At 40.7% G+C, this 12,350-nt stretch overlaps 1 protein-coding gene across 21 annotated transcripts in view; it reads right to left on the reverse strand.

Annotated features, from left to right (window-relative positions):
- ADGRL3 (adhesion G protein-coupled receptor L3) overlaps positions 1-12,350 on the reverse strand; it is a 522,648-nt gene that overhangs the window by 339,100 nt on the left and 171,198 nt on the right. For all 21 annotated transcript variants that reach the window (XR_009747735.1, XR_009747736.1, XM_061479312.1 and 18 more), the window contains one exon: positions 6,979-7,228. Coding sequence is in view for 19 of the 21 variants with exons in the window: in XM_061479312.1 (XP_061335296.1) it covers positions 6,979-7,033 (55 nt within the window). In the remaining 2 variants the exon portion in view is untranslated. The remainder of the gene's footprint in view (positions 1-6,978; positions 7,229-12,350) is intronic.

Here is a 12,350-nt window from a genome sequence, read left to right on the forward strand (position 1 = left end):
AGCGTGCTTTGGTACAAATGGCAAATAAAAACAGTAGATGATCTTGTTTCCCTCCATAATGCAGGAAGGTGCTATGAGCAGACACACTAGCCAAATACTGAAAGAAAAAAAAAAAAAATAAATGCAAACCAACAACAGAAAAGCAACACCATTACCAGAAAATCTCCTTAAAATCTCCTTCCTTAATTAGTGTGAAATTTAGACATTCAAGAAGTGGGTCCCCACACAGACCTCTGCACTGCTTAATGGCTTAAGTGAGAATTTAATGGTGTATAGAGTCTTTGCAAGGTTGAATTTCACCCTCTATCAGCTTATAGATTGGTCAGTCATCAGATGGGGAACTTAGTACTCCTGATTTTAGTACATTGCTAGTAATGAAAGCACTGTAGTATATACCCAGTACAGCTACCCTCTTTTATCACAGAAAAGCCTTCCTCATTCAGTAGTTCCACTACAGAAAAGGTGGCACAGGTGCAGGTAATACAAATTGCCAAGAATAGCAAATATAAATATTTCAAGGATGATTAATCTTATAAAACAATGAAGTTAGGCAGAAGCCTGGAAGTCAGCTTGCCTATTTCACAACTAATAAAACACGTTTCTTGTATTTCATTGTGACTTTATAAAGAGTATTGTAGTAAAAGACAATCATCCACCATTCACTAGCTAACATAACACTTGTACAAGTATAAAAGAAACACAGTATGTATTTTAAGCAGTGACAGCATTTCCACAGTATTAAAATAGTAGTGAGGCAAATGTTCAGCTCACATTAAGCAGCACTCTGTCACTGAGGACCAGCTTGCTCACATCATATATTCCCGCCTGTAAAGATAATGCTGCTTGCTTTAACAGAATCATTATCACCAGGCAACTACCAGCACTGTTCAGTAACAAATATTTCCACTGTTCCCACAGAAACTGGCTCAGAACCTGGAGCTGCTAATGTCTAGAGAAATCAGCTTGACCTTCGAGCACTACCTTTTAACAAAGACACAGCCCTCCCTCACCACAGTTGTCTCCCAGAAATATCAGGAAGATGGTGCAGAAGAGCAGAGGGTGAGAACAGGACAGCAGACGAGGCTCTCTTCCTTGCAGCTGCAATGACTTGAAAGGACTTCAAATTTCATTTTCTACTCTGCAAATGATAAAGTAGTTCAGCCTCATCTTGAACTAATTCTCATACAGAGAGACAAGACAGCATCTGTCCCTAAATGCAGGAAGGTCACTTCACAGCTATGCTGCATAAATTCTTGGAGTCAGCTTGGGTTCTGGAAGTTCTGATTTAGGCCAGCAGCAGCTGTAGCCCTGACAGTTTGGTGCTGTCAAGCATCAGTAGGAGGCCTTAAGCTTCATAATAATACTAGGCTCCAGGACTTGTCAGGCTTTGTATGAACTCAACCTACTGTAGCTTAAACTTAGCTCTGTGTCCAAAGTTATTTAAGAAACCTTTACTACACCTGCAACTTCTCTAGGATCAGATATCTTTCATCTAGCCTGTACTAGCTGTAATAACAAACCTACCCTAATGTCAGATACCTACTGTTTGTCCTGTTCAGCCAGGTTTTAGTTCTATTTCCCACCTTGTTCTGGCTTCACTCTTGCTTAGCTTTGGGCACGTGATCGTAGCCCAAAAAAAAAAAATCACATTGTATATCCAGAAAAAGATTAAGAAACCTAAGTAATCATAGCAATGACAAACTAACCCCATAGATCATCAGGAGGGCACAGTCTGCAATCAATTATCAGATATAGGGTTAAAATAGATGGAAAATAATGCCAAGCAGAAACAATACCAAGGAGGAACCAATCTCAGTAACTGACATGACACTTTGCCCAAGTGGGAACCAGGACGATGAGAGCTCACTCTCACAACACAACTACAGGCTGAGAGCTTAGGATCAGATAAAACAGATAGATCACTGTCTCTGTTGATTTTATTGCATTTGTAATCATCTCCAACAGAAACTGGGCAATTTGGATTACTGCTCTGAGTAGTAAGTGGTTGTCCATTTTTGGATTAGACTGCTAAAACATTAGAGTAACAACAACAAAATAATTCTTTGCTGCCTGTCATGAAATTATGCATACAATGGAATATTAAAAAAAATAAGCTTCAAACAAAAAGTGATAAACTGATCTGATAGGATGATAAAGATCTTTGCATACAACAGGGTTTCAGCTCTCTTCCAAAGCTTAAAATTGGTTACTTGGAGACATGCAAAACCTCACCCCACAGTGATCACTATGGTATCCTTCCTACGCTCCTCTTAACAGCATGTATTTTTGAAGCCTCTTATTCCTATTATTATTTTTGTCCAGCAGTCTGTGAGTTTTAAATCTCAACTCTCAGACACATACGAGCATGACAGTAATGTGACAGACAGAGCAGGTGTATGTCTCTCCAGGCTCACAAACTGAGCTACTGCCTGTCATGTCAGTCTCATTTCGGGTGAACTTTGACAGTATTCATTTGTGGGTAACAAGAAATCTGCTTGGTTTGGGGTCAAGGGGAGGAAGACTGAGGAAGATGAGAACAGCTGCTCATTCCAGAAAATGCCTCCGGGAAATCCACCCATTACAGGCAGAGAGGATCAGGTTTCTCAGGTGTACATGGGGGAGCCCAAGCCAAGGAACACTTTCCTTCAGACGCTTTGGGAAAAACTTCCAAACAGGAGCAAAAAGGAAGTAGCAGTGCAAAAGCCCTGTTCGTAGGCCCGTAGGCCAAGGATGCCAAAACCTTTGGGTTTGTTCCTGTTGATGTTTTGATTGTGAGTTTTATTTTTTTAATTCCCTGGTATTGTTGCTTTCTATCTTGACTAATCTGATCTCTTTCTATGACAAGGTGACCCACCTGGTTGATGAGGGAAAGGTTGTAGACACAGTCTATCTGGACTTTAGTGAAGCATCTGACATTCTCTCCCACCGCATTCTCCCAGATAAACTGGCTGCTCATGGTCTGGATAGGGTTAAAAATTGGCTGGATGGCCAAGCCCAAAGAGTGGTGGTAAATGGTATCACATCTAGTTGGTGACCAGTCAGTAGAGGTTTCCTTCAGGGCTCTGTGTTACAGCCAGTGTTGTTTAATATCTTTCTTGATGATCTGGATGAAGGGATCAACAGGCTTGGGGAAGAATGGCTGGAAAGCTGCTCAACAGAAAAGGACCTCGGGGTGCTGACTGACGGCCAATGGCATCCTGGCCTGTATCATAAATTGTGTGACCAGCAGAGCAAGGGCAGCGATCAGCCCAGTGTACCGCACCGGTGAGGCTGCACCTCAAATCCTATGTTGAGTTCTGGGCCCCTCACTACAAGAGAGACATTTTGTTGCTGGAGCAGGTGCAGAGGACAATGAAGCTGGTGAAGGGTCTGGAGCACAAGTCTGATGAGGAGCAGCTGAGGAAACTGGGGTTGTTTAGTCTGGACAAGGGATCTTATAATTTTCTACAACTACCTGAAAGGAAGATTGAGAAAGTGGCTGGTCTGTTCTCCCAAGTAAGTGACAGGACAAGAGGCAAGGGCCTTAAGCTGCACCAGGGAAAGTTTAGACTGGATATTGGGAAAAATTTATTCACTGATAGGTGATTAAAAATTAGATCAGGCTTCCCAGGAAAGTAGTTACAGTCACTGGAAGTGTTCAAAACAAACATGTAGATGACTCCTTTAGTGACCTGGTTTAGTGGTGGATTCAGTAGTCCTGGGACAAAGGTTGGACTTGATGATCTTAAAGGTCTTTTCCAACCAAGTTGATGGTATGATTCTATGATTAATTCTAAAATTTTGTATAATAGGTTTACATTTTTCCAGCAGATGGATTTACGGGCTTTGCCAGAACGTAGAAGAAGGGATAGCTTTCTGAGGGCTTCCCCACTGGTTCAAGTCATATTTTCTATGCAAGCTGTAAGCTATTTTCCATTTAATTGAAAGGCAACAGTAAATAAACCATCCACTACCTGAATCTGCTGTTACTTCAAGTATTTTCATGTGGTTTCAGGGGTTTTTGTGAGCTATGATTCAGAGCAGTCCAAGCAAAACCAGAGAGTACACTGCTTGTGCATCTGGAGTACAGCAGATTAACATCATCACCAAGAAATTGCAAGGATTTGTGACTTTTTCCCCTTTCATTATTTCTACAGCTTATCAACAAGATGACATTGTACCAGGGCAGTATCCTGAAAGATTACTTTTCATCTTGCAGATCAGTCTTTGACTCCATACCTGTCATCGCAACCTAAGATATAGAATATACCCCAAGAAATCAGATAGCTTAAAAAAAACAAAACAACAAAAAAAACACACAACGAAAGAACAAGCAAAACTACAAAAACAAAAAAAACCAAACAAACAAAAAAACACAAACAGACAAACAAAAAAACACAGCAAATTTATGAGATCACTGGCCTAAAAATCTGTCTATAATGTAGCTACCACTACAGATGAAGCGACTGTATCAGGAAACTCAAAAAGGGAATAAGACGCACTAATGTCAGTCTGTACAAGTATTGTATCAACTCTGGCAATCACTACAGTGAAGGAGGATTATTAGAAGGGGAAAACAAAAATAGGGCTTAACTGGACTACTTTTGTGTGCAAGGTGAGGATGCGGCATGTGTTTAAACACACATATACTGTCTTCAGAATAGCAGGAACCTCTGCATTGATATCAGCTTAAAATTCACTTTATGCAACCTTCTGTGGAACTTGCAGGAAGAGGGGCAGCAAGGAAGAGCACCTGAAAGCCATCATATATTCAATCTCTGATTTCAAAGCCTTGGAAGCCCCATTAGACTATTTATTCTGACCTTTGATTCAATTTTGATTTTTATGCGCATGTCCTTCAGTCTCCATGGGAGATTGGATGGGTTTAACTGTCCAGTGGTAGCTGGTAGGAACCATACTCATCAAACATCACACAGCTAAATCCCTTCATTTAGTGTCAAGAACATATCACCCTCAAACAAGATACATGCTCAGTACCTACTTCCCCCCAGAAAGGTAACAGGCCAAGATTTTGAGATAATAGTTGCATCCTGGCCAATCTTGAGATCAAAACAGGGAGAATCAAACCAAGACCTTTGGCTCTGACCAAAGACCCTTACTCTCCACCGTCCAAAGGTGATCTTCTACCACACTATGATTAGCAATTTACAGGATCAGATAACACATGCATTGGTTATACGTCTGGTGGTCAGATTTACCACTACTTACTGCTACAACCACCACAACAGCTACCTTGTAGATTTACTTTGCAGAAGAACATACAGGGTAGAAATATTTCCAGGCACCTAGTTTCTGCAGCTCTAGTGTTTGCTCATCTGTAGCATAATACAACTCCTAGGATACTTGTGACATTTTCATTTACTGCAACTATCAGGCAGGCTCTTCCAGCTACAGCAGCATTGTGAAATTAAAACAGAACTGCCAGAGGCATAGTTAAATTGTTAATTGCTTTAACTGTTGATATTGTTTAATTATAAAGATTTACAAAACATTTGCCATCATCCTTTCCTGAAGAAGAATGGAGAGCACCTTTCCTAATAGCTTTTTCATTCCACCCCAATTGTTTGGCTCAGTTTAAACATTAATTCTTATTTTCAAGTCGCCAAGGAATTTTACTTGAAGAATAATAGTACAGATAACCTTTGTGCCCAAAGGTGTTAAATGATACAAGCAGATAGGTTGTACTCTATAGATACATTCAACTAATTACGTGTATCTAATTTTTTAACGTCCTCCTTTGCTGTAAAATATTGCTTTAGTATGCCTTAGAAGATACACAGTGCATGTAAAGCAGAAAAAATCTGATGAATATTTTAAAAGCAGGGGCCCACAGCCTATGTACAAGGAGTCATGTTATTTATAAACATGCTCCCACTGACCTGTAATTAAAAGATTCTTGGTGAAGCTCACCTTACATTTAAGCATCAGAAAAATCAGGCAGCTGGATTTTCCAAACCTATACTCTGAACATTGAGCAACCATCACTCTGTACATAGGATCTCCTGAACCCTTCATCACTTATGAAACCTGACAACTTACTTCTGGGGCCTACATTTCCCATATAAAAATCCCACCACGCTGGGCCTCAAAATCTTACTCCAAAAAATAAACACATCTAATTTCATTTAACATTTTCCTGGCTACTAAGATCACCACTTTTTTTTTTTATTCTTTAACTTTTCTCCTAGAGCTCTGGACTAGGTTTGAGCGGCAAGGTTTTGGTATTGGCTGGGAGGAACAGAGGGTGCTACAGGGGACGCTTCTGTGAGAAGCTGCTGGAAGCTTCCCCTATGTCTGACAGAGCCAATGCCATCGGTTCCAAGATGGACTGGCTGCTGGCCAAGGCCAAGCCCATCAGCAATGGTGGTAGAGTCTCTGGGACTGCAGCCTAGCAGTGCAGCATGGGGCTACATCTAATGACTCCGCATTGCTGATCGGTTACACAGCGTGCCAGGCTAAGGCAACTCTACTGGGTTTGGTTCTTCTCAGCTCAAGGTCACCGAGATTTTGGGATTCTGTCTTTCCGCAGGGCATGGAAAAATTCACTCCAGTGCTTGAAATCAGAGTCTAATGTGATAGTAAGATCCCACGCTGGAACTGTGGCTAAAGGGGGTAGGCAGCCCCTTACTGAATGGCACTCACAAAAGGGAAATCCATTTCGATGTAGAGGCCAGGAGAGACAATCTCAGTGACACACAGCCAACAGAATAGGTCTGAGCATGAGGAAGAAAGTCTGCCTTAACACAGCAGCTACACTTGGTAACAGAAATTTTTGTTGTGTGACCAGTCCATTGTTTCAGGATGTAACTGATAATAATGTAGCCTGGGAATTCAAAGACCTGGTATAGAAGCAGCGAGAGAAATCAACATCCTAGAAAAAAGCTACACCATTAGATAAAAGAGACAGGCAAAAAATCATTACTATTTTTTATATTCTCTTCCCTTCCCAGAGACAAATTTACATCATTTCTCACTCACCATGGGATAACGGTGTTAAGAGCATTGTGAAGAACAGCAGCTGTGATGACCACATGACTGTGAAGGAGGGCTTGAAAGTATAGCAGCAAACAAGGGTTCAAATAAAACAAGGTGAATGTCCTCCTGCACTTGCTTCCAACACTTCAACTGTTGGCCTTCAATTCACATCCAAAAAGGAAGAAAAAAAAAAATAAATCCCCCCCCCCAGAATAAAAAAAAAATCCCACAGCCAGTATCCAGAGTCTGAGACCTACAAAAAAGAAAGGAAAAAAAAAATGCGGTTAGTAAAACAATATGATACTAGTTTTCAATCAAGTATTGCTGCATTTCTTTGCTGCCAGCAGCTGTAAAGGCAAACATGTCTTCCTCCCCCATGCTACTCCTACAGACGTAGGCATATTCCTACCTATAAGAGGGATTAAAACTTGTCACTGTGCAGAGAGACAGTCTGCGCACCACTGAGGTTCTCCCTCTCTCAAAACAGGGCTTAAGACAGCAGAACAATGATGCACACAAGTTGAGAGTCCCCAGGCTCAAAAGCTGATTAGTAAAACCAAGTCCATAGCTACTGCATCGTGCGCAATCATGAGACTTCTAAAAGAGGCTGCAACTCTCCTGAAAATGTTTGTGTGTCTATAAATCACAAGTCAACGTAAATTCCAGTGCTGAAATAGGTTTAACTGGTGCCTAAGCTTTGTGTTGATCTCAAACACAAGTAAGTTTCCACCCCAGCCACTTCTTTTCCAACCAAACCCTTTGTATACAGAGAGAGGGGTGGCAGTGTAAAGAGTAAATGCAAGCTCCTGAAAAAGCACACTTGTCATCCCACTGGTAAGTGAACAGACTGCCAACAAGAGGTTGTTTTTCCACTCGGTCTAGGCCATAACTGTGAGCACCTACAGGAAGCGCGGTACTTTAGGAGAAAATTTGACTTGTGGCAGAGCTGCACTCCATGGCCTACCTCTTCCTTCCCCTCAAACAGAACCCTTTTTCCAATGTAAGTACACACATCCACACCAAAATGACAATCCCACTTTTTCTTTAACTTCCAGCACAACAGGCACTGCAGGTGGACACACAAGCCAAAAACTATCTATGCAAACATCGATTACATATCCTGAATGACTTGAGCAGAAGTTAAGCCAATGCTTCCACAGAGTGGCTGGGCACTACTGCACATTTCTGCTAAGACCTTTCATTCCCTTTATGTATTTCCCTCATGCCTCTGCTGAGGCTGACACTGAGATGCCAGGCAGTGGAATTCGTAATGTGGTTTGGGAGTATGTCTGTCAATGATATGCCTAAAAGCCTCTCTTTTTCTTTTTTTTTTTTTTTTTTGAGTCCAGTATGGCTTTCAATCACAGTCTGGACCAGTTTTTGAACCCAGTAGAGCCCAAAAGTCACCCTTACCCTATAGCTACCCTATAGACTGGTGACTGTCTGTGATTCACTCAGCCACTCCTAGTCAATTTCCTCAGTTACTCACTGTGGAATTAAAAATAATGGTCTTGTCCATCCCACACACTGATAGAAAAGCAAAAGGAAATCTGAACAGATGCTTGAATAGAAACATTCACTCATTTAATTGGAGAAAGTATACCAGCCTCCCATCATTTTAATCTCTCAAGAAGGGGCTAGGTGGCCACAGTGACTCAAACTTGGCAGGAAAAAGAAATAACTATACAGAGTTAAACCACGGCATCAGTTTGAGACTTAGCTCCCTACTGGCTTTGAAATGATGATGAAATATGAGGAATTGAAAAGTACTTTGCATATCTGTTTTGAACTCCCTAGACTCTGCAGCCTTCACAGCACTGGTCTAATTAAAAATCTCTCCAAAAATCTCTGATCAACAGAAGTTATTCTTCTCTGAGCAAAGAAGCCGGTTTTGCCAACTTTCATTCTTACCCAAAACCCAGCTTGAGCCAAAAAGCTATACGAAAAAACTGTGCTGCATGTCATTGTGATGTGGGTATAACTCCAAAACTCTGGAATGACAAAGTGGCCTTTGTCTTACTTCCTATCTTTGCAAATCAGCAAAATCAAACCCCACACTTTTCAGAACCAAAGTCTATAAGGAAGCTTCATTTTTTTTTCAATAAATATGTCTGCTTGCACTGCCAAGATTTTATTCTCCCACTCTCCTCCCCAGTCTATCCCTGCGATTTTTTTCATTCAAATATAGCAGTTTCCAGAGGTTTTTCTCAGCTCTGTAACAGGAGTAACTAAAGAGCCTGAGGTCAAGTGGCTTCTTTATAGACATCCTAGAAAGTAAAACTTTGTTTGAGCTGGGACTAATCAGAATGGTCACCGATAATATTTAAAGCCTGTTTTCCAAGGGGAACAAGATTCATTAATATTTTAAATTATACATTCTAAACAGCAATTTTTTTTTTTAGGCTACAAGTACACATCAAAGTACACCACTGGCCATTATTTATGCATGCTTTTTCTACAACATCACCTGTAAAGTTTTAAAAGTGAGAAGCTTTTTGTTCTACAAAAACACAGACAGAGACAGGGGAAACCCATCCAAGTTTAGGTACACTGCCCTGAAGCAGGAGCTCAGCCAGGCAGTGAAGGAAGAGAGGTTTGTTTTCTGATTTTTATTTGTTTAAAGTTCTCAATAACCTAAATCTGTTTGAAAGAGATAACATTATGTTGCAGTAAAAAGGTTTTTGGGTGTAAACTGAAGAAGTCAGAAATTAATTATACTATCTATCCCAGAGAAGGGATAATTGTTAGCAAAATATTTACATAGTGGCCTTTAAAATTATTTTTATCTGTCTGTGTATCCCTACATGATAGGATTCAATGATTTTTACGTTTGTTTGTTTTTGTTTTTGTTTTTTTTCCCCCTATCATCTCATGGCCTGGGCTGAATGAGCAAAAGAATTTACCTGCCCTCTGCAAAGTCCAAATACCAATTTTGGGAACTAATGTCTTGTAACCACCAGAATCATAATTAAACAAACATTTTCTCCTACTGGAAAGAGCATCAGCCAATCACAACGCTTCTGTGCAAAACAGAGACAGTAAGAGTAGCTCCACATTATGCACCATTTATTCTGGCTGCACATCTGGCCTAGTATTCCCAGCCCTACCTTCCTTCCTGACAGAGTAGAAAAAGCCACCGATACAGCCTGTCAGGTTGTGCCTGCACACCCTGGCTGGCACAACCTTACGCTTAAGCCTGTTCTACAAAGACTTCAACCACGCAGGCTTAAGCTCATGCACAAATCTTAACAACTCCACAAGGTGCGTGGAGAAATGCCAAAGTTGTTTAACAACATGGGGCACTACTATATTAACCAAACACTCTGTAATGCTACAGAAGTCTGGGTGGTTTCGCATTTCATGTAATCAAATAATCACAGCGTGTTTATGAACTGTGTACCGTCAGGGGGACAGCTAGATAGGAAACGAACGGAGCAACCCTTTTTCTTAATGGTCACATGACCCCTCTCAAGCAGCACTATAAGATGCAGAAAGGGGCCTTCAAAACAGAATTCACTTAATCTTTGGGCTACCTCCAGGTAAAGTACAGCTAAAGAGAGAAACTAGAGTACGTATTTGTGAACTGTTCTGTGCAGAGTGTTACATTTTTTGATGCAAGAAGGAAATATAACATCACAGTGAAAAATTTAAGGGCTACACTCGACCTAAGGGGTTTGGGCTCCAACCAGAAAACAATGCAACCTGCACTGATTTAAAAGAAAGTTCTGCTTTACTGACCTTTCTGCCCAGAGGGCTGCCCTGACACCCTCATGACCTGATCTGCTGCCAAGTATCACCCAAACCACATTTGCATGGTGGCCGTACCAAAAAAATCCAACTCAAAGTAGTACTGACAGAATAGAAGGAAGCCAAAGGAAACTAGAGCCTTGTGGTGAAGAGATTAGCTACTGAAGTATTCATCAAGGCACTGTGCATAATACAGCATTTTAGATACACTGACAAACTCAACATCTACCCAAGCCTGTTCTTCAGCAGTTGATGTCAAGAAGCACAAAGAGCATTTTCTGAGCTCATCTGTTGACAGTCTACAGGGAGGGTGAAAAAAACAGTTCATCTGGTGAGTGAACAGATAGGCTGAATTGAAAGTAGAATTTACAGCAGCACAAGCCAAACCTATCAGAAATCTATTTAACTACTGTCTTCCTGCAAACATCAGCATTTGCACCTGCACAAAGCTGGACATTACCATTTTCACATGGCAAAAGCTACCTGCCTTCTTCAGGTATCTAGTATTTTCTAGAAAGTTAGAGCATAGCCACAGGAAGGGCAAGAATGTTTTACAAGGGGGTTCATTAGCAAAAGCCAGATAGAAATTCCCCGGTTTTCTTTTCTAGTTTTAGTTGCAGCAGTTTTCTACCCACCCCTGGAAACGCACATAGTAAGACTAGCTTAAACAAATAATTGATGCAAGGATTACTTTGTATTTAACAAAAAACTTATCTCCTCCTTTGGCAGAAATTGCTTACTAAGTAGAATATAAGTATGATGTTTCTAACAAACACTGATTAAATCCACTATTTACAAGGGAAAAGTTCGGAAGTAATTAAACTCCTTGAAGCTGATGGCTCAAGCTGGAACCATGGATGTAATTCCCCATTCTCAGCATCTGCTACTTGAGACAATTTATTCCAGACAACATTTTCAGAATTTCTCTAAGAGGGGGAAGATAAACAACCCCAGAAAGGAAAAAGTTAACATGAAATCTCTGCAAGTGTAAATTAACTGCAATTTAATGTTAGAAAATTTCTCTAATGTTAGAAGATGTCTTTAAAAGAATGAGCTGTATTGCTACTCCCATTATGAATGGCTAAACAAAATAGTTGCTGCAATACATTTGATCATGAGTTGTTGACAAAATCATTTTTTTCCTGTTTTTGGTTTTCCCCAACATTATTAAAGAAAAGCTTTGCCTCTTCCACCTCCACCCTATTTCAAATCCTTTCCCTGTTAGGTATTCAGTATGTGGTTCCACAGTCACTTTGCAGTGGCACACACAGTGCAGCAACACAACCTGCCATGTAAAAGGTCATGCAGACATTACTGACAGTGTAATGCAGGGGGAGCAGGGCAGGAGCAGGCTGCACTCCTGGTATTTCAAGAGAACCACATGCACTTTCACTCCTAGCCCCTCACTGAAGTTACTGCTACAGGGACATGGTTATTTATGAGCAGATTTTTCCATAAGCGTATTTATGAAGTCAGGAACATGGTTTTGAGACACAAACTGAATTGTCTGTAAATTTTTTATCTGTGCCTGCATTTAGCCCAGGAGAAGGTTTATTCTATACTGCAAATGCTTATAAAGTCAGAGTTCTAACAGAGTTCAGGAAAATAGGCTTTTCAATTCTCAGTAT

This window comes from Pezoporus flaviventris, unplaced genomic scaffold, assembly GCF_033815535.1.
Source record: "Pezoporus flaviventris isolate CSIRO_AGI_PZ_B2104156 unplaced genomic scaffold, CSIRO_AGI_Pfla_v1 ptg000002l, whole genome shotgun sequence".
Lineage (NCBI taxonomy): Eukaryota > Metazoa > Chordata > Aves > Psittaciformes > Psittacidae > Pezoporus > Pezoporus flaviventris.